Source organism: Ambystoma mexicanum, chromosome 10, assembly GCF_040938575.1.
Source record: "Ambystoma mexicanum isolate Mex_15411 chromosome 10, UKY_AmexF1_1, whole genome shotgun sequence".
NCBI classification, from domain to species: Eukaryota; Metazoa; Chordata; class Amphibia; order Caudata; family Ambystomatidae; genus Ambystoma; species Ambystoma mexicanum.
Window position 1 is genome coordinate 1,476,816,123 of NC_090932.1, and position 23,225 is coordinate 1,476,839,347.

At 47.6% G+C, this 23,225-nt stretch overlaps 1 protein-coding gene across 8 annotated transcripts in view; it reads right to left on the reverse strand.

The window, feature by feature from the left end:
• The window catches only part of KDM2B (lysine demethylase 2B), a 1,898,564-nt gene that overhangs the window by 222,556 nt on the left and 1,652,783 nt on the right, over positions 1 to 23,225 (reverse strand). For 6 of the 8 annotated variants that reach the window (XM_069619581.1, XM_069619582.1, XM_069619578.1 and 3 more), the window contains 2 exons: positions 18,800 to 18,850; positions 16,152 to 16,190 (listed from right to left, as the gene is read on the reverse strand). In XM_069619581.1, the coding sequence (XP_069475682.1) occupies positions 16,152 to 16,190; positions 18,800 to 18,850 (90 nt within the window). The remainder of the gene's footprint in view (positions 1 to 16,151; positions 16,191 to 18,799; positions 18,851 to 23,225) is intronic. The other 2 variants (XM_069619583.1, XM_069619584.1) reach the window with 1 other exon arrangement.

The following is a 23,225-nucleotide window of genomic DNA, read 5'->3' on the forward strand; positions in this document are numbered from 1 at the left end:
TTTGGCGGAACAGTAATTCCCCATTGGGCCCATTCGGGAATTCCCCATGGGGCCCAATAGGGAATTTTCGGTACAACTACCGTCGGCGGTATTACTGCTCGGTAATTGCATCAAAAACCACCAAATTCCTGGCGCATTCACCCCCAGCACAAAGCTGGGGGTAAATTCAGCCAAACCAGTGATTTGGCGGACCCTTAAATGCGGCCGTAATAGCGTTACTGAAGCATTTAAGGGCTACCACCAAACTCATAAGGCGGATAGTGTCCATCCCCGTCGAAGGATATGGCACACTTTTCACTCCAAGGTAGTGATGGGTAACCGCTTGCCCCCCAGATGTTTTGGTCTATGACTTCCATGATCCCTTCACCACTGACCATACTTGCGTGGGTCGATGGGAGCTGTAGGCCAAAACAACTGGAAGGCTGCATGATACCCACCACTGATCTAAGGGAAATGGTCCCCTTCTAACCCTGAAAGGGATATGTTGCCATTCTCCCACTTAAAGCAGTTCTCGTCAGCAGCTTTGGGCCATTTGGCTGCCCCAAGACCTCCACAGTCTCCTCCTCCTCAGTTGGCCTTGACCCTCTGCCCGTCTCCTGGCTGCTACTGGTATCCGACCCCCCCCCCCTTTCTCTCCCAGTCTACCTTTGGGCCCTAAGCTGGTTCTGGTCTCCTCAGCTGGCTTTACCCCCCCACCCACAGTCTGAACACTCACTGCACTCCTTCCCCACTTACGTGGAATGGTAAAACAGAGCTCATTTTATAGCGGAGACAGATTGCACCACCCAGGTGGGCTTGGCTGATCAGTTTGTTTACTGCATTTATATAGCGCTTTTATCCACAGCGATTCACAAAATAATAAAAATGGTACAACAATGGAAGAGAAGTCATAAAAATGAATCACCAAAAAGTACCAATACATTATTCAGAGAAGGAAAGTTGAAGGAAGGAACAAATTACTTACCTGTAACTATTGTTCTCCAGCATGGGTCTGGCATGGATTCACATGCTCATGAATATTCCCCGTCAGGCTGGGAATCCTCGGTAAAGAAAAAAATCAGTATCAGTTTCGTTTCTGATCTGTCTTTCTTAGTAGTAACTAATCTCTGGGTCATACAGCTCACAGCCAATGACTGTCCTCTCCCTAAGCCCCTCCCCTGGCAGCCATCCTCAGATTTGGTAGCACGTAAAGTGGCAGTATGACCAAGTGAAGAGCCGCAGTGGGGAAGGAGGGAGGGTTCGCATGTGAATCCATGCCAGACCCATGCTGGAGAACAACAGTTACAGGTAAGTAACTTGTTCCTTCTCCAACATGGGGTCTGGCATGGATTCACATGCTCATGAATATAAGAATACATAGCAGTGCACACATGCACAACCACGGGAGGTGGCAAAAGGCTCAACATTAAGCATTACATTAACTCAACATTAAGCAACTCTTACCTCCCCACCAGGCCCACCTTCAGGCGAACAGTTTGCGCAGCACTGCTTGGCCGACTCTGGACTCCTCCCTGGAATCCCGGTCGACGCAGTAGAATCTCGTGAAGGTGTGCGTCGACCTCCACATAGCAGCCCTGCAGATGTCCAGCAGGGGCACACCAGACAAGAACGCCGTAGTAGCAGCGATCTCTCTGGTCGAATGGGCTCTCGGACGGCCCAGCAACGGTCAGTTTGCCAACCGGTGACAGTGCATGATGCAGCCGGAGAGCCATCTGGAAATGGAAGCCTTCGAGAGAGCCTTCCCCTGGTTCACAGGTCCAAAGTTCACAAACAGCTGTGATGTCTTCCGAAAACTCTTAGTTCGGTCCACGTAGAACTTGAGCGCTCTAGCTACATCCAGCGAGTGCAAAGTCCTCTCTGCCGGCGACGAAAAGAAAACTGGTAACACCAAGGGTTCGTTAAGATGCAAGTCCGACGGCAGCTTGGGCATAAAGGAGGGGTGCGTCCTCAGCACCACCCTCGTATCGTGAAAAGTCAAGTATGGGGGCTTGAAGGATAGGGCCTGAATCTCTCCCACGCGTCATGCGGAGGTGATGGCCACCAGGAACGCTGTCTTCCACAACAGGAACTTCAAAGGAGCTGAATGCAAAGGCACGAATGGCGGCCCCATAAGCCTGGTCAGCACCACGTTGAGCTCCCACGCCGGGGCTGGAGCCTTCACCGGAGGGAACGATCGAACAGTCCTGTCATAAATTCCTTCACCAGTCGATGGGACCACAAGGACGGCCGTCCTGTAGTTCTGGTGTATCGGGAGATCGCCGCCAGATGCATCTTGATGGAAGCGTGAGCTAGTCCAGCCTTGGCCAGCGACAGTAGGTATGGTAGCACTTGAGGAGCCGTAATCCGTAGAGGGTTGATCTTCTGTGCACGGCACCAGACAGAGAACCTCTTCCACTTATGTCCGTAGCACTTAAGAGTTGAGGACGCCCTGGCCTTTGCAAGGACCCCTCTGCAGTCAGCCAGGATATCGTACCCTCCAAACTCTAGTGCTGCAGGAGCCAGGCCTGCAAGTTCAGCGACTCCGGGTTGTGATGAAGAATGGCGCCTCCTTCTCTGGAAAGAAGACCTGTGTCCGTCGGCAGCTTGACCGGTGGGGACACTGACGAGTCCAGAAGGTCCGGGAACAAGATCTGCCTCGGCCACGCCAGTGCGACGAGGATCATCTTGCACCGGGACCTCTTGAGCTGGTATATGAGTCGGAGCAGCAACGGCAACGGAGGGAACGCATATAGGACCAGGCCGTCCCAGGGGAACGAGAAGGCATCGCTCATGCTCCTCGGCTGGGGAAACCTGCTGGCAAACCTCTGGCATTTGGAGTTTGTCGCCGTCACGAACAGGTCGATCTGGGGTTTGCCCCATCGCTGAAAGAGTCGATCCACTTGATCCTGTTATAGTTCCCAAGCGTGGCACGAGCGCAGCTCTCTGCTGAGTGAGTCGGCGATGGTGTTTTTTTTCCCTGCCAGATGAAACCGCACCAGAAACATCCCTTGGGCAACGGCCCAGCGCCACAGATCCTGGGCTTCCTTGGATAGAGCAGGAGATCTGGTTCTGCCCTGCTTCCGAATGTAGAACATCGTGGTGGTGTTGTCGGTGAAGATCCTCACCACCTTGCCCTTGAGGGATGGGAGAAAGGACCCGAGGGCCCAGAACACTGCATGAAGCTCCAGGATGTTGATGTGGAGCGGCTTCTCCTCCCGGAGCCAGAGGCATCTCGCGTGAAGATCTCCGGTGTGCGCTCCCCACCCCTCCAGGGAGGCATCCGTCGTTGCCGTTACCTGGTGGGCCGGGGTCTGAAAGTCTGTCCCTGCCGCCAGATGAGCGTGGGTGCCCCACCACCGGATCGCTCGTCGGAAGGTCTCGTTGAGAGGGACCCTGTCCTCGAAGCTGCCTGTCGCTTGGATCCAGCGGGTGTCGAGGAACTCCTGTAGAAGGCGCATCTGAAGCCTGCACAGGCGCACGAGATATATGCAAGAGGACATCATCCCGAGGAGGGACTTGATGGACCTCACCCTGGCCACGTCCGTGGCCAGCAAACGCTGCACCTTGCCCAGGATGGCCTTTGTCGTTTCCTCCGACGGCGAGGCCAGACGCGCCACTGTGTCGAGCTTGGCTCCTAGAAACAGTGCGACTTGCGATGGGACCAGGTGGGATTTCGGGAAGTTGATGGAGAACCCCAGGTCCGTGAGCAGCTGGACCGTCTTCGCTGTGTGTTCTACGGCGAGCTTCCTTGTCCCTGCACGGATGAGCCAATCTTCCAGGTAGGGGTAGACGTGGATCCCCTGCAGGCGCAGCCGCGCTGTCACTGGTGCGAGGCACTTGGTGAAAACCCCGGGTGCCGACTTCAATCCGAACGGGAGGGCCTTGAACTGGTAGTGCCGTCCTTGGACCACGAACCTGAGGAACTTTTGGTGTCCTTTTAGAATGGGGATGTGGAAGTATGCATCCACCAAATCCAACGACGACAGGAAATCGCCCTCCTCCAGCTGTCCCAGTACGTGCTGGAGGGTGACCATCCGGAACTTCTGTGCCTTGATGTACTTGTTCGGTCGTCGCAGGTCCAGGATGGGCCGCCATCCTCCTGTCTTTTTAACGAGGAAGTAACTTGGAGTATACTCCGGAGCCCCGGAACCTCTTCAAAACAAGCTCGATGGCACCTTTCTTGAGTATCGCCCTTACCTCGAGTAGTAGTTGAGGGACGTGGTTTTCCTTCCTGGCCACAGGAGGAATGCGGGGGCACTTTTTTAGAAACTAAAGGGTGTGCCCCTGGGCCAGGGCGTCCAGCACCTAACGGTCGGTGGAGATGGACTCCCACATGCTGATGAACTTCGCCAGCCGGCCTCCCACCGGGGTGCTTCGGTGGGGGCCCGACGCCACGGTCGGTTCAGTCTTGCTTGGAGGACGCCTTGCCGCCTTGGCCTCCCTGGCGACGACGGCGGGATCCACCCGACTTGCCTCGTCCCCTATAGGCTTCTTGTAATGAGGAGCGGGCCGCCTGGCGGTACATAGAGGAGCCACCGCCGAATCCCTTGGAGGCACCTTGCTTGCCTCCGGAGTTCCGAAAGGACGGCCGTCGTTGCTGGAGAACTCCTAGGGCCCGAGCCGTCTCCGTGTCCGCCTTGATGGCTTGGAGGGACTCATCCACTGTTTTCCCAAACAGGGTGTTCCCGTTGAAGGGCATGTCCAACACCTTGGTTTGTACGTCCTGGTGGAAATCCGTCGCCTTGAGCCACCCTCGTCTTCTAAGGCAAATGCTGTTGCCTAGCTGGCGGAAACCGGTGTCGGCAGTGTCCATTGCCACCGTTATGGCATGGTCTGACACCACCTCACCTTCCTGCAAGATCTCCAGAGCCTCTGCCCTCTTGTCATCTCGTAGGAAGTCCAACAGGGGGGCGATCTTGTACCACAATTCCCTGTCGTAGCGGGCCACGATCGCAAGGGCGTTGGCCACCTTAATCGTTGTTGTCGCCGACAAGATAACTTGTCCTATCGCATCCAGCTTCTTTCATTCGCTGTCCGGCGGGGAGGTTGACATTGAGGCCGATGCCTCCCCCGCTTTCTTCTTGGCCGCCGCTGAGACGACCGAGTCAGGGGTCGGTTGCGCCCTAAGGCACAGGGGGGCCGCGTCGGGGACCCGGTACTTCTTCTCGTACCGATCCCTCTTAGCAGGCGTCGTAGACAGGTTCTTGAGAAGGGCGAGTCCCTTGTCCCAGATGTCATCTAGCAGAGGCATGGCGAGGACCGTCTTCCTCTTGGCCTCGCGCCGTTGGTAAAGGAACCCCTCCTCCTTCTCTTCGGGGCAGAGCTGGAAAAGCTTGGATGCCCAGGCAATCATAGCGTGGAAGGACCCAATCTCGTCGGACGGGGAGGCCCGAGTCGGAGGCGATGGGAGATCCGTCCCGTCGTCGTCATCCGTGCCCGTCGTGGCCGTGTCCGTGTCATCCCCAGGGACGGGGGCAAAGGTTGAGCAGGCCGAGAGGGCTGAAAAGGCGGGGCTGGATGGGTCCGTCTCCTCTTGCTTGGGGGACTTTCCGACGGGCCTGGCTCTGGCTCCTCCGTCGGGCCTGGCTCTTGCTCCTCCGTCGGTGGTAGGGGCAATCTCATCCTTATCTCCGTACAGAAGGATTGTATTGCCAACAAAATGGCCGCTGAGTTGTCCTGCGGCTTCTGAAGCGACGGGCACGACGGTTGACTTGGAACCTCGCCGGGCACCGCCGGTGCTCTCGTCGTCCTCTTCGTCGAGATCCTTCCAGTGGAACCGGGCCTCCTCAACGCCCTCGTGGAGGCCCTCCAAGACTTCAACCAGCTCCTCCTCGGAGGATGTGTCCGTATCCACGATGGCCACCACCCCCCCCCTCTTTTTCCGCCGGGGTCTTCACGGGGGTCTTCTCGATGGGCCTGAAAGAGGTTTCCCTCCGCGGTGGCTGGGAAACTCCGGGCCCCCGAGGTCGCCTCCACTGATGTAGCCTCCACAGGCTGCGTCAGGGCTGCCGCGACTTCCTTGATAGAGGCCTTAGCCGGGTGAATCAAGGCCTTCACCACCTTCTGTGGCTTCACCTTGGGAGGGTCACCGCCTCACTCCCCCTCGGCTGGATCCTACGAGACCGACCGGAGCCTCTCCAGAAGCTTTGCCGGCTTCTCGGCTTTCCTCTTCCCCGAGCCAGAATGTTGGCTCGTGGTTGATGGTGCCGGAGAGGATGCGCCCTGCCTGGCAGCCGAGGAGCCCGACCGTTCGGCGCTCCCGTGCCCGCGGACTCGCTGTGCTTTGCCTTCTGTTGGGCCCTCGTCGCCGGGGCGCCCTCACAGGACTTAGAAGACCGCTCGGACTTCTTCTTCTCACCTGACGGGCTCTTCCCTTCCAGCCAGTTGGAGAGGCGAAGATGTCGATCCTTCATGGTCCGCTCCGACATGTTCCCGCAAAATGCACAGTCCTTTCTCCACGTGCGTTTTGTCCTCATGAAGGCAGTAGAGGCATTTTGAATGCTCGTCCTCCTGGAACACATTCTGTAGCTGGCATCCAGGACAAACCCTGAACAGCTTTCCGGGCGTCGAGCTTCCTTTCTCCTGGGCCATGTCCGGGTAGGTCTCAAACTTCTGGACTCCTCCAAGAAGCGTAACTCGGCGAAAACTTCACCCTTGAGGAGCATAGAAAATCAGAAACGGGTCCCCATTGATCGGATGGAGAAACGGAGCTTGAGGCTCTGTTTAACCGAAAAATTAGAAAATCTCTTTGAAAAAAGCGTGAAAACGCAGCAAGCTCGAGAGCTAAAGCACGAGGACTCCCAACACTTGAACGTGCGGTAAAAATCTGAGGATGGCTGCCAGGGGAGGGGCTTAGGGAGAGGACAGTCATTGGCTGTGGGCAGTATGACCAGAGATCAGTGATTGGTTACTACTAAGAAAGACAGATCAGAAACAAAACTGATACTGATTTTTTTCTTTACCGAGGATTCCCAGCCTGACGACGGGGAATATTCATGAGCATGTGAATCCATGCCAGACCCCATGCTGGAGAAGAACTAGTTACTCTTACCTTGTAACGTTCTTTCGATGGGATGTTCCTCCGACGTATTCCTTATCTTAGATCTTAGATAGAAATCCTTCAGCTTTGCTGGCCTCGGAAAATTTTTTCGCCAGAGGGCGCTGCGCGTCGATGATCGCCGAGTCGATGACCCTCGACGGCCTCCGTGCCGACGTCGACGTCATCCTGCCTATAAAGGCCGCGCGCAGCGTCCGTTGCTCAGTTCCGTTTTGTAGTCCCCAGTAATGTTTTTGGATTAGACTAATCACCTTGAAGGAGCATAGGCTGCAAACCCACAGGAAGTCATACTGCGGGGATGGATGGGAGGGTCGATAAGGAATACGTCGGAGGAACATCCCATCGAAAGAACGTTACAAGGTAAGAGTAACTAGTTCTTCGAAGGGATTGTGTCCTCCGACGTATTCCTTATCTTAGATAGACTCCCATAGCAGTGGTATTGTGACTGGAGGCGGGAGTAATAAAAGTTATGTTACCCTTCCAGAATGGACAGAGTGTAACACAGCCTTGCCGAATCTAGTTTCTTGACTAGAGGAGGAATCCAGGCTATAGAATTTGGTAAATGTATGTGCGGACGACCATGTGGCAGCCGCACATATATCTCGAATTGGCACCCCTCTTTGAAGGGCTGAGGATGTTGCGATACCCCTGGTAGAATGAGCCCTTAGATTTTGAGGAGGCTCCTTTCCTGCCAATTTGTAGCACTCCAGAATGGCTAAAATAATCCATCTGGAGATGGTTTGTTTTGTTATTGGAAGGCCCAACTTATGTCCTGCATAACCTACAAAGAGTTGGTCTGCTTGTCTGATCTTAGCCAATCTGCTGATATAGAAGCTCAAGGCTCGCTTAGGGTCCAGCCTGTGCAGTCTCTCTTCCTCCTTCCCCGGATGAGGAGGAGGGTAGAAAGAAGGTAATATAATCTTCTGAGTGATGTGAAACTCCGAGACTACCTTCGGGAGGAAGTTAGGCTTCACCTGAAGAACAACTTTGTCCTTGTAAAAGATTGTATGTGGAGGTTTACACGATAAGGCTTGCAACTCGCTAACCCTTCTAGCAGATGTCAATGCTATTAGCAAAACAGTTTTGAGGGTGAGAAGCTTCAATGAACAAGAGTGTAGTGGTTCAAAAGGGGCACCCTTTAGGAAGTTTAAAATTAGGTTTAAATCCCATAAGGGAACTTGAAAAGGTTTCGGGGGATAAACATTAGTTAATCCTTTTAGGTATTGTATTACCAATGGAATTTTGAAGTATGAAGGCTCCTCTGCAGTGCGCTTAAAGATTGATAGCGCTGCGAGATAGCCCTTAATTGTGCCAACCTGTAGGCCTGAATTAGCCAGGTAAAGTAAGAATGACAACACCATAGGTGTACCACAAGAAAAGGGTTCAATATTCTTTTCTCTGCACCAGCTGCAAAATTTGTTCCAACGGCAGCGGTATAGAGTTTTAGTTGCCGGCCTTCTGGCCGAAAGCAACACCTCCATAACATCATCCGGAAGGTCCCAATCCTTGTACCTCAACCTTTCAGACACCAAGCGTGAAGGTTGAGGGTCTTGATGGCTGGATGGAGAACCTGACCTTCCTTCTGCGAGAGAAGATCCTCTCTGTATGGCAGTCGAATTGGAGGGCAGATGGACATGTCTAGAAGGTCCGGGTACCACGTTCTCCTGGCCCAATCCGGGGCAATTAGGATCATGGTCTTCCGAAACCTTCTCAACCTCCTGATCATTTGAGGAATGACAGGGACCGGAGGGAACGCGTACAGAAGTGGGAACTCCCAGTCCACTACGAACGCATCTCCTAGAGCTCCTCTCGGGGGAAATTCCCTTGAGCAAAATCTGTCGCACTTCCTGTTGATACTGGTGGCGAACAGATCCACTTGAGGGGTTCCCCAAAGGGCGAAGATCTCTTGAAGGACTTCCTGAGCTATCTCCCACTCGTGAGAGACTGTGCTCTGCCTGCTCAGAGCGTCCGCTGTCAAGTTCTTCTCTCCGGCTAGGTGAATTGCCGATAGAGAGATTCCTTCCTGAATTGCCCAAAACCAGAGCTGCATCGCCTCTCTGCACAGTGGTAGTGAGCCTACGCCTCCTCTTTTGTTGAGGTAGTGCATGGCCACTGTATTGTCCGTCATTATTAGGACGTTTCTTCCCCGTACAGACGGCAGAAAAGCCTTCAGCGCTAGTCTGATGGCTCTCAGCTCCAACAGGTTGATATGTAGTCTGGACTCCGATGGAGACCAACGACCGCTGATGGTCAAGTCGTTGGCGTGAGCTCCCCACCCCGTGAGTGAGGCATCCGTGACTACTGTTATCTCCGGCCATGGTTGCCAAAACATTTCTCCTTTCAGGATGTTCTCCCGACAGGCCCACCACTGAAGGTCTCGGGCTACTTTGACCGGGATCCGAAGGAGATCTGTCATCCTTCCTGAGAACTGTGACCACTGAGTTCTCAGTGCCCACTGGAGGGATCTCATTCTCAGGCGAGCCTCCGGCACGAGGAATATGCAGGATGCCATGAGGCCTAGCAACCTCAGAAAGTCGTAGGCTGGGAGATATTGGGCATTCTGAAATCTGATGACCATCTGCAGAATATCTCGAGCCCTCACCTCTGGTGGCAAGGCTTTTCCCAGGGAAGTGTCCAGGACTGCTCCAATGAATTGGAGTCTCTGTGATGGTATCATCTGTGACTTCTTTAAATTGAGGGAGAAGCCCAGCTTGTGAAGGAAGTGGCAAACATAATCTAGTTGTCTCTGAGCCTGTTCCGAAGATACAGCTCTGATCAACCAATCGTCTAGGTAAGGGTAGACATGAATCCCTTCCCTCCTTAGACTTGCAGCCACAACCGACATTAGCTTGGTAAAGACCCTCGGGGCGGAGGTTAGCCCAAATGGCAGAACTCGAAATTGATAATGAGAGCTGCCAATTGCGAACCTCAGGTATCTCCTGTGCCTGGGATGGATCGGCACATGGAAATAAGCGTCCTGGAGGTCTAGAGATACCAACCAGTCCTGAAGCTGGAGGGCCTGAAGGATCTGAGAGAGAGTCACCATCTTGAACTTGTCCTTTCGGAGGAATTTGTTCAATTCCCGTAAGTCTAAGATGGGTCTCAGTCCTCCGTCCTTCTTCGGTATTATGAAGTAGGGGGAGTACCAACCCTTGTTCCTTTCCGCTACAGGTACCAGTTCTATGGCACCTTTCTCTAGCAGGTCTAAAACCTCCTGCAAGAGGAGCGGATCTGGAAGCTTCAAAGGGTTGTTCCCCGGTGGATGACTCTGAGGGATATGTAGGAAGGGCAGGCAGTAACCTTGGGCCACTGTCTCCAGAGCCCAAGCATCTGACGTAATAGCCTGCCATTCCGTCAGATGGTGAGTTAACCTGCCCCCTACTGGTGTTCTGTGAGGGGAGACCTCAGAGTGGTTTTGAAGCGGCTGATGCAGTTGCCGAAGGTAAAGTGGCTCCTGCTCCTGCGGGTGCGGCTTTCTTTCCCCTACCCCGTCCACCACGGGTAAATCTTCCTTGGCCTCTTTGAGCCGGTCGTCCCCTGCCCCTTCCATATGAGGAATAGTAACGAAAGGACCGTCCTCTCCACGATGATCCCGAAGGACGAAAGGTATTCTGACGGATAGCAGCTCCCAATGACTTGGCTGCTGCCTTGGACGTTTGCAGTTTCTCCAAACTGTCATCCGCCTTCTTTCCAAAGAGGGTAGAACCGTCAAAGGGCATATTCAAAAGCCTGGTCTGCACGTCAGAGGCAAAACCAGACTTCCTCAACCACGCATGCCTGCGGATTGTGGTACTTGCCGCCATGGCCCTGCTGATACTGTCAGCAGAATCTAGGCCAGTTTGTAGGGTCTCGCACATCGCATCTTTACCATCCCTGATGATGTTTAAAAATGCGTCCCTTTCCTCTCCTTCTTGGAGGCAGTCAGCCGCTGATGAAGCGCACTCCCAAAGGGTGTGGCTGAACCTAGCGAGCGTACAGGTCGCGTTAATAGACTTTAACGCCATGCTACAGGCAGAAAAAACCTTCTTAGCCATGGCATCATACTTTTTGTCATCCCTATCCTGCGGAGCAGTGGGGTATGCAGATGTGCTGCCTGATGAGGTTGCAGCCTGTACAACCAAGCTCTCAGGAGTAGGGTGTTTTGACAAATATTCAGGGTCAGAACTAGCCACCCTGTATTTTGTTGACAGTTTTTTATTTACTGCCGGGATAATTTCTGGCGTTTCCCAGTTTGTCAAAATCCTTCTCTGTAGAGCAGAGTGAAATGGAACCACAGGATCCTCCTGTGGGCCCTTGTCCAGTATGTCAGTGAGGTCATCCTGCTGAAAGGCAGGAGAAGGTGCAGACCAACCCATAAATTCTATGATTCTAGACATCAGAGCTCTATATGGAGTCTCCGCATGTTCTCCTGGGTCTGGTTTGATAAATTCTGCTTCAGGAGAAGTGTCCAAGCCACTAGCTTCCTGAAGTGCATCCTGAAGATTTTTTAATCTTCCTTCCTCAGAGGCGAAAGTCTCTGGCTCTGGTGATGTGGTCCTCTGTAAATCAATATCTTGGTCTGAATCCTCCCTTTCCTCAAAAATCGAGGTTAAAGGGGGATACATTGGTTTTTGGAATGGTATAAACCCCATTTCCAATGCAGAAGGAGCCATCATCACAGGCCTTGAAAACGTCGATGTCGTCGACACCGACGTGAAAGTACTCGAAGGCGCCGTGAAAAGCGTCGAGAAATGTGTACTAGGCCTCGAAGAACTCGAAAGGATCGGAGTCCTGCTCGAGAACGACGTCGACGTTCTCGGCGTCGAGTCGGAGGTCTTTTGTCTAACCGTTGGCTGTGGAGTAGCCGTGGTTCTTTCCTTCACCGGCGTCGATATCGGCGTCGACGTCGGCGTCGACTCGATCGACTGATGCGCCGATGAATCCTTCGACAACGGCGTCGATGGCGCCGACCTCTGTTTCGAAGGAGTTTTCGACGATGGCGTCGATGATGCTTTATCTCCCGATGGCTCGAGGCGCTTTCGGGTTGACTTTTCCGCCGGGTACTGCGACTCGCGGCGTTTAGATTTTTTGGGTTTTTTACCCGGGGTATCACCCTCAGCTGTCTTCGAGGGGGACGAGGCCGCTTTCTCGAAGACGCTTAGCATCTTTTTCCTGAATTCCTCCCACTCAGCTTGCGAGCTGCGTTTTGTGGGGCAATGAACTCTCTCAGGAGAACTCGACGAAGATGACGAAGGGGATCTCCTACGTCTCTTCTTCGAGTGTCTCGATGTCGACGAGTGGTGGGAGCCACTTCGTGATCTAGATCGAGAGTGTTTTTTATGGTGAGGAGACGAACGTCTCGACTCTACCGAAGAAGCTTTCGAGGAAGTTAAAGTTGACCTACCTCTCTCGAGCTTCCCCCTACGCTCCTTCAAGGCTTTCGCCGTCATGGAAAGGCATTCCTCACACTCCGAACTCTGGTGCGTGATTCCCAGACACCACAAACAGACCCTGTGAGGGTCCGTCAACGACATTTTCTTCCCGCAGTCTCGGCACTTTTTGAAACCGGACCGAGGGGTCGTCGGGTCGGAGGAGGATGCCATCGATATCGAGGTAAATAGTAGTTATTATATACGTTATCTTGACGAGAACTGAGCAACGGTGTTCCGAGGCACAACGAAGCGCGGAAAAACGGAACTGAGCAACGGACGCTGCGCGCGGCCTTTATAGGCAGGATGACGTCGACGTCGGCACGGAGGCCGTCGAGGGTCATCGACTCGGCGATCATCGACGCGCAGCGCCCTCTGGCGAAAAAATTTTCCGAGGCCAGCAAAGCTGAAGGATTTCTATCTAAGATCTAAGATAAGGAATACGTCGGAGGACACAATCCCTTCGAAATTGATTTTTAAAAGCTTTTTGAATTGTGAAAGGTTGCAACAATAGCAGATAGAGGTAAAGAATTCCAAGGTGTGGGAGCAAGCAATTGAAATGAACTAAAGTGGGAGAAGCACAAGGAGGATAAGGAACAGACTGGAGGAAACGAGAGGCGCAACGAAGATAACGTGGTGATGGTAGAGTAAAATCGAAGCACACAGATAAGGACGATCAAGAGCATGCATAGATTTAAAGACAAGACAAAGAAAATTTAATTATCATTGTTGTTGAAACAGAAGTCAAATGAGGCGAGTGAAAAAACTGAGAAATGTGAGAACACGGTGGAGGGAGGGGCAGGTCGGGTGAGGGGGAATACAAAAGTAACCGAACTGCAGAATGAAGAAGCAGGCGTAATGGACGAAAAGCAGATTTGGAGAGACCAGCAAAGTGAACAATATTAGTACAAACGAGACAAGACCAAGGTTTGAAGCAGTGTTTTGGCAGAGGAAAAAGTAAGCAAAGGATGCATTTTCTTAATGTTAAATAAATGAAAACAACATGAAACAAGAAATGTTGAGTCTGAAAGGAAAGAGAAGAATAAAATAAGACAATGACGATAAAGGGAGGGACAGAGGAGGAAATAGAACCAACTGAGGAGGAGAGATTTTACAAAATGATGGAAAAAATAAAGTTTGTTTTCTTTGAATTTAAGCAAAGAAAACGAGAAGACATCCAGTTATTCAGCAGATGTGATCTTGCTGATTAGAATGTTTTGTAGTACAGAACTAGTGGGAGTGGAAGGCTCTAAAAGGTCTGGTTCCACTGTGGATTTAGGACATGTTATGTCATGTGTTTGGTGAGGAACCGGTTCTCCTCAGTACTGGGCTTGCTGGTTTGTCTTTAGGTAAAAGGATTTAGGGCTGGGAAATTTCATATTTCTTCTGCATGATTTCTCAGTCTTCCCCATCCAGGTGGGAATTTGGATAGGGATTTAAAATAGGTCTATAGGGCTTTAAAATAGGTCTATAGGGCCATATATGTGTTTGCATGTGCAAGCCATGCTGCTGAATACGTTAGTTTGTGTTTTCCTGGCTGAGTGGGGATTTGGTATTACTATTGTAGGAGAGAATGGCTGAGTGTGTTACTCTTCAAGGGAAAATGGGTCCATTTAAATAAATTCAGTTTGCCCCTTATAGATATTGGAGTTAAGGGAAGGGTTTCGCCAAAGGGGGCAGTGACTGGGAAAGGTCTGGGAACATCTTGACATTTAACACCCAGTCAGTGGGAAGGTAACTAAACTGAAACCAATGGCGTCTCAGATCCTTTCCTTTCCATCCTTTCCTCCCCCTCACCCCTGTTCCGTCTATTGGGAGCATAAGTGGTGCTCTTGGGAGGGGTCAGGATTGTGTAGAATTTAAGATTGTGGCAATTATCTGTAATGTTTTGAAGGGACATACATAATTTGCATAAGAACATTCAAACACTGATGCTTTTCTGAAAGTATTCCATCAGGGATATTTACAATGACAAGCAAACACCCTCGAGCCAGTTTCACCCTAAAATATATACACCCTATACCATCCAATTACACCCTATAACAGACCCTGGTTCGTCTAGACCTTGACCAAGCTGTTGTGCGACTGCCTTGTGGCCGTGGGGAGCTGGATGAACCTCAATTAGCTGAAACCTCGGTGACAAGACGGAGATCCTGGTTGTGGGTGCCCCTCCTGACCCCCTCTTTAAACTCCCTCCTTCTGGCTCTCTGCTTTTGGTAACTCCCCTACCCTTGTGATGGGGGTACGAAATGTGGGGGTGGTCTTCTCTGCTTCACTGTCCATGGTTGCTCGAGTGAGTACAGTTTGTAAAACTTGTCACTTTCTTCTTAGAGTTCTATGTAAGGTCCCCCCCCCCCCCCAGACTCCCAATTCATATCTGCCCTCAAGTGGTTGCCTCTATTACCACCAGTCGCAGACTACTGCAAAGCCCTTTATCCGGCTCAACTGCTCGGACTGATGCATCGGCTCCAGCTTTTCCAAAATCTGGCCGCTCAGGTTGCCACCTCTCCTCCTCTGTACGGCACCCGCATTAGTCCTGTGCTGCGTGCTCTTCACTGGCTCCCAGTGGCCAAAAGGATCAAGTTTAAGTCTTTATGCTAGGTCCAACAGGCTTATTATAATGAAGGAGCAGATTATCTGCAAGATAAATATTTGCACTACACCCCGGAGCCGAACTTGCGTTCAGTTAACGCATGACTGGTGATCACTCCCAAATTCCCATTGTCCAGGATTTGGGGGTTGCGTTTTTTGTTGATGCTGGAGTAAATTGTGGAACGACCTTCCCGCTGCCCTTCGAAGTACTGATGATCATTTCTTATTCAAACGAGCACTTAAAACCCTGCTTTTCGCAAGAATACTGGTCAGCTTGCCCTTTCCGGTATATCGTCGCGCCTAGATGCCCTTGGGTGTATATGCACAATATAAATGCTATATAACATATCACCTTTTAATTGCACAAGTAAATAAAGCAGAAGTCGCCAATACCATTAAGAAAGGGGTACTTGAGCGGTTTTATAACAATTTCTAGAATGACATCTAGAATTTCTGCATTCTAGAAAAAAGCTTGTACAGTGGTAAATTGCTTTTTACTTAACTCTGACAGGTTTCCCCCTACATACTGTTCAGAATTCATTCAAGTTCAAATGAGCAATAATATGTATCCACACTTAAAATTGGGCTTAATCTTTAAATATATATTTTTCCAACTCAAAAACAAACAAGGAAAGTCCAAAGATCTAGTATAAAAACAAAGTTCTTAGGAATAACTCTAAAAAAGAAGTGCTTTCGCAGTCTTGAGTTATAGTGTGAAAATTACACATTTAGCCTAACACAACAATCATTACATTCCTTTTTACATCATGAAGCAAAATGTCCTCAGGACAAAGCAAAACATACTAAAATGGAATATTGCTGAACTGTAATAAAAAAAATAGACACCTGCATTACCCGCATACATTCACAGGAGTAAAATTCTCAAAAAAGTATAAACGCCTTTTTGTCAATGAAACGGTACCATTTAAAGATAAAGGTCACCAAGCATTTGTATTCCCAAATAATCATTACAATTTTGCCACTGTTTTACACGTACACAAATGACAATCCTAAACACTAACCCAACAGCCTTCTTTTACTAAAAAGGAATTATAATTCATCCAAAGAAAGATGCAAAGGTGCAGGGCACACAGATGTAAAAAAAAAAAGTGTACCTTCTTCCTGAAGAGCTTTTCTTCTTTAACAAGTTTTAGCTGTTAAAGGAAAGAAAATAAACAGGAGCTTATTCACTGTAGGCGCTGCAAAGACATTTCAATCCAAGCCAACTACATCCAACTGCCAAAACTATACTATTTTTGCCAATAGTAGGCCTAGACAACTTACCACATAATACATTGGCGGGCCACACAAGTATTTCCTTACACGTTTACTGTGTTTGCACTAGTTTAAAGAATGGTTCTTTATCCACAATAGCACAGCTACAGTAATAAGATTTAAAAAAGAAACTGCATGCCTACAATACAAATAGAGACTTAAGTGAGACACACTGAACGTACAATAAAACAGTAATGTGTGTAAGCAAGAAACAGCAAGCCTTTGCTAATTCAGTTAGAGACTTATTGTAGGAGAGAAAAATCAGTGTAAACTAATATAGTTACAGATTGTAGGGAATAGGAGAAAGCCTAAAATTATACAATTACATAATTTGGAGGGAAAAAAACAAGCCATCACAAACAGACTACAATAAGAAACATCGATGTTTAAATAAAACAGAGGCTTGGAGATAACTGGGCGTTTTCCACTTGCTTGCACCCTTTGTGCTTGTAGCAGGCAAGGGAAAGTATGGTAAATTATAAGCAGGATCTTGCAAATCCAGTTGAGTTATCCCGCATAATTTAATAAGGCAAGGAAAAGCAGAATATTGAACAACTGCCAGGCATTATTTAACTGTGAAAAGTCTGTACAAGCAAAAACACTCAGTGATCAAGTGCAGTTTTCTCTGGTTTTTCCCCACGTTTCAATATTAAAAAAGAACAAACCGTCAATGCTGTATATTGGATACCAACGCTACAGCTTTACACAGTCTCTTTTTCCATAGCACTAAAATGTAGACGTGTGCAAGCATTGCATGAGAGCCATAAAAATCAGACCAAATATGGCAGTCTAGGTAAATGCCATTTGAGATTTGCTAAAGCACTTCGGAGAATGGCGTAGGACTAGAAATCTTGAAAGTTAGCACAGGTTTATAACACTGCACTAGAATTGATTTAATGCAGTAACCTTTAGCTTTTATAAGTTAGTGTACAGCGCTTACACACCTTGGGGGAACTAAACATACAATACATTAAGTACTATTTTTTGCTGAGAGTCTAACCGGAGACATTGATCCGAAGTGGCGTATTCCAGTACTAAACAATGCAGAAACAAACCACATCTGGCATATCAAAAGGTGTCGTAAAATGGTTCCACACTAAAATCTAAACGTTACTTAGCCACAAAAAAAAACGAAAACCTTAATCAGGCACATGTATGCCCAGTCAAGTTATTGTTCCTTCGCAATCCTGCCCATTTTCGAATGAACAGGCATTTATTGGCCCATCTTAGTATTTTTTTTAAATTATTTTTTTATTGAAGATTGATACAGTGTAGCAAACGTCGAAGACAGTACAATTCATTAAAACTATAGAGATTAAATAATAATTATACTTTTATTCTGTCCATTCCAATTGTAACAGGTGTCGTGAGGGAGAATAAGGAAAGGGAAAAACACAAAAAGACATTTTATTATAATTTGGGCCACCAGATTGTAAGGTATCACTGGGCCCATTTTTGTTTTAACTTCGTTTCTTCTGAATGTGTACAAAGCAAGGGCTATCCGAAAATAAGGTCTACCATGTAGCGAATAAAAATACTGAGCTCAAATTTAGGAAAGTTTAAAATATACACGTTTGATTGCTACTTGATTTTTATAAAATTACTAGCAAAAAGTACCCGTTCTCTGAACGGGTCCTGTGGACAGATGACAACACTCTCAAACTGTTGAAAATCAATGATCCAGTAAGTCGCTGTTCCGACTTGCGTATCGCTTGATGTGCTATGCACTCTGAAGTAAACTGCACAGAGAATGGGCGTGTCTGGCTGGCTGACATAACCCCAGAGCAGACGTTGGTTGTGGGGTGGCGAGTTGGTGTGTTGCTGCATACTGGGACCTAGTGTGCTCCCTCCCCACTTGTTGCCTCACCCTGGCGTGGTGCAGTTTGTTGCAGTGCATTGCCGTGCAAATGTCCCAGAAACCGTGCATACTACGGTTGACGGCCGGTACTTCTACGACCACATTGATGTTTCCCCGATTTCAGGCAACCGTCTCATGTGTGAAGGTGCTGAAATCCTGGCAAAGGGGTGGGAAGTCCTATGTAGCCAGCAATGTGTGGAGGGTCCCAACAGGTAACTATGCAGAATTTGGTGCCGATTGGTGCAACGACGCGGAAAAACACTATGCCACGCCAAAACAAACCCACACATTTTCACCTTCACAAATATATTGCAAACTGGTAGAAAGTCAAGACCTTTAGTTCATGGACTCATTGTGGTGGTCCTGCAATTGGTCACTGTAACATAGTACTTAGAGGCATTTCTTAATATTCCCTAACGCAAACTAGTGGATGGGCAATATACAATGTTTCAGGTGTGTTACTATGTTTTACAGAGGAAGCAAAGCACATGACAGTGATTATCAGGCACAATCTATTAGTGACTTAGTTTGAATAGCGAAAAGCATAACAAAACACACGCGTCAATAGAATGCTCTGGCATCATTGGTTTAAAATCCATAAATGAAAATCAGGCTTTTTGGCAGGCTTACCCTTTTTAGGAAATGTTGCCTGCAGAGAACACTCAAAGGTAGGATAATGGCCTAAGAATAATGAAAATACCAAATGAACGAAGGCAGTTAACATAACGAGAACACCACAGTAAAGTAACCATTATGAGGCAATAACAGTATTGTAAATGACGAATGGCGGAGCAGTTGATCACTCACAGTACACTCATTAAATCGGTTAATGCCTACTACAAGGTTGATATTTTAACTTTACAGCAGCAGAAAAAAATCTGAATTGAGTTTTTAAGACTACTGTTAGGCGGAGTACACTACAGTATGTGGGCAATGGAAAGGCCAGATTGACTAAGTATATGCCACACGGGGCAATATTTCTTTTGATCAACCAATAGGCCAAATGCCAGTGTTCAATAGCTGTTTCTAGTGGCAAGGGAGAGGCAATCGGAAAATGACTGTGCTTGAGGCCAAAGGCCTTTAGCAGCATATCAATGAGAAATAGGGTTTCTTTTTAAACTTAAAATTAGGCTACTTCTTTGCCATGCATTAAGTACAACATGAGTAGGGCTCAACAACGACAGCCATTCATTATTCCAAGTGTCTGTTAGAAAAATAAAATAACATTTTAAACTGAGACTGAACATCAATAATAAATAAAAATGACATCCCAACAAACCACAAATATAACTCCCCAATTAGACTGTCTAGAGGTACATAAACTACACGAAGATACTGCAAACATCTACTTGAAATTTAAAATAGGGAGTATTTGGGCTCGGGATACACTGGAGTTTCTAGGAACCTATTTTTCTTGTATACCTTCTTTAACTGCATGGCACAACAGGACAATGCACACAGGTGGTATGGGGTCAGATCAAGCACAATCCTGGAACAAGAATTTGAACAAAAGATGCATAGGGCCAGCGTGTAGATCCATGAAAATATAGATGAACAGACTGGTCATAAATCAAGCACAGGTGGCACACTTCTGAGACTAGGAGAAACTACTCAGCTGTACTCCAAGTTTCACATCTTTCACGCCTATCTTCGATTCCTACAATGCTGTTCAGTAGTCTTCTCTTTCTCACTTCAGCCAGCATAGCCACACTGGAAAACCTAGGTTTCAAAAAGGCATAAACGTGCCACGCAGATATGCATAAGGGGCTCACAGGGTACCCAAAGTAATGATTTGGTATTGTTAGGATGCTGTGCTGGCTACAGTACGTCTTACATGGACAACCCAAACAAAAGAGCATTTTAGTTTTAGAATCATAAAAAATCTTTGGAAATAACTGCATTATTGTCACATGCCGTCCTTATCGGATAGTCGTGAAAGAAGAGGGTGGCGTGTGCAAAAAAAAAAACTTAAATAGTGGTGGAACCAGAGGCCCCTGGTGGCATTACGAACAGGCTGAAAACATATCCACACTGTGCCTCTGGTTGTATATTAGCAAACTACACTATCACACAGTTATCAAATGGTCTAATATATCCCAACCTCTCCATCAAACTTAAGAGATGCTTACATTTCTAAACAAGCTACCACCTGTTTTAGCAGATTAAATAGCCCCAGGTGACGGAAAGAGATACTGGCTCTGCGTCCCTTTTAAGAGATATGACCATCAAGGCATCAAACAAGACGACCACCATTGAAAGTGAAAGGATCATTTACATGCTATTTGGACTACCTGTTCAGGTAAATCCAACGGAAACATGTATTCAATAAAAGTATACAAAAAGAAGATAAACTTAGGTGGGTAGGGTGCAAAGGAGCTGGCCATGGAGAATTAACCAGTTCTTGGGTAGATGGCAATCATGAAAATGCATATTTAAGGGGAATCAGCAACTGGCAAAAAATCCTGCAGATAACTGCAGAATAGAGGAGTGCAAATTGGTGTGCTACAGTTCACACAAAAGCTAGAGAAATGGCACATGGAAAGAAGACCGTACAGATAGCGTTCACCAGTAGAAACACCACCAGTGAACGGTAAGGCTACTGGCGTGGCATGATGGGAGGTGGGGGGGAGCTGCCCAGAGTGCGAGGGACAGTCATCGAGGAGTCACAGGACATGTAGGACTCTGCTCCTGACTTAAAAATACCCACCTACCTTTTTGAAGACTTGATCTGAGAAATAGAAAACACCTGAGACAATTAGGGATCAGGGGAAGGGATATAAAAGTAGGGCACCAAACTTCAGCAATGTGATGGCGAGTGAAGGAGTAAGACCAGAGAGATGGAGCTGGAGAACACTGGGGAGAAGCAGAGGATTACTAGGAAGAAGAACTCTAGAATTAAGCGAGAGACTTCAAAGAACACATAGCTGTACCGAGAGCTAGATCTCGGACACAGTGAGAAACCAGCCTTGAAAAAGAGAGCTAAGGGCATTCTGGGAGCGGACAAACTCGCAAGAAAGAGAAAGTCACCAAGAAGACTTGAGCTGGGTGCTATATTCTTGACCCAGGAAGGTGCCCCTTGACTAGAGGGTAACACAGCCACAGTCGGACAAAAACTCTAATGGAGGTTAGAATATTTTGCTGGTAGGAGATTGCCAAGAAGTAGGCAAGGAGATACAAAAGTGGGACTGAGACTCTTGAGACATTTATATAGACAACCCTGGAAAAGACCAGTATTCTTGTATGTAGACTCTTGAGAAATTTTCCATTAACCCTTCCTGACGCTTGCAGTTTAGTTGCCTTATTTGTTGTAGACTCAATGGTTCCACCAACCCTTCCATAGAAAGTTAAAGGTTAAAGAAAGGTGTTGAATCACACACGCACACACATATATAGAAAAACATCTGCCTGAATAACAGCAGACTTTAAATGGCTTATACAAGCTCATTCTTTGCAATAACCCTTGAAGATAACGGATCAATGTAAATGTGAACTTATGTTAACTGAATTTCACTTCTTGATTTTTCCATGAAGTAAAACATATCGTTTCACATTTATTGGCCTCAATCACGGTTTTATGACTAATTACAGGTCTGTTTAATATAGGTTTCATCTTGTTGAAGGATAGCAAGCATAGCGTTTGGGCAATGCACCACCCTTAAGAAAGCCACATGGTAAGTCTACACCAATCACACAAAGTAGGTATAATACCCCTCCAGAGAACTCCCTTTCCTTTTTCTTAATAAAAGTTGCATGTAATGTCTAAAGTGAACTGCATGATTCTTAAATGTAAACATATCTTAACACCCACTTCTTTATGCAGACTTAATTAGAAGGCATTAAAACCTCTATTGAATGCATGTGTCTTCACAATGGGGGTTTCCCTTTAAGCAATTAGCGCATTGACATTAGTATGCTATGTTAAGGAAAATGTCACGGCCTCCAGCCGTATACAAGGAAATTCTGTCGCATTAACATTGGTATGCTATGTTAAGGAAAATGTCACGGCCTTCAGCCGCACACAAGGAAATTCACAATTTTTCAAGCTGTCTTCACCTTCACAAGACGGACAATTGGACTAGGTTATTGTACTTTGAAATGGAAATTGCACTTTACAAAATGTCCAGAGTGTAACTCTGACGTTATAATTGCTGAATTGTTTTGCTTTGATTTAATCGCAAACAAACTGTTTTGTTAAAGCAAGGTTTTTGTAACCTGCCTTTTTGTTGTACGTTTATGAGACCATCTTTTTAGGTCGCTCACACTGTGTCTTGTCTATCCATTCATCTACACAGTGTTTTTGCTTAAGTGTGACACTATTTCTTTGCTTATGTGTGGCCTAGTTACATGGTCTATATAGATCAACATCTCCAAAGTATGACAAATGGTTTTGTTTTTTTCTTCCTTTTTGACTTTAGACTGACTAAGAATGTGTGTTTTTTGTATGGATCACTTTATGTTCTGTGATTCTCTGTTTTACATCTACTACTGTTTTTGTAATGTGGAATAATAATTTTCTATTTCTGATATTAATGCAGGCTGTGTCTTTGAGTTTAGTTGGCATATAATGCATGTTTAATTTGGGATTTGGATATCTTGCAACTTTGCCCCAAAACATTAGTCAAGGTATCAACAAATAGAAGCATTTGTTCTCCTTCTGACACACATGTGTCTTCACAATGGACAAGGCCTATGAAGTGCTTGTTGTTATAGGCATGCTCAAACAAGCCCCGGTTCTGGAGCCTGCCATCTCATGGAGGACCGGATTTAAAAAATGATCAGAATAGTTTGAAAGCACTTCCAGGACTCTCATCTTAACACCGCTTCGCAATATCTGTTGGGCTAAAAATGTACCTGCTTTCCATGCATCTCCAATCTATCACAGGTCACACTTTTTCAAACCCCCTTTCCATCACTGGTTTACTACTGCTCATTATCTTAATCCTGCACACAATTGACACCCTCCATAAATATGCAAAGTAATTTTATAGAGCAGGAAATGGTCTGTTCTTACTGATCACATACCTGCCCGCTACTGGATCTTATTTGCATCATGACA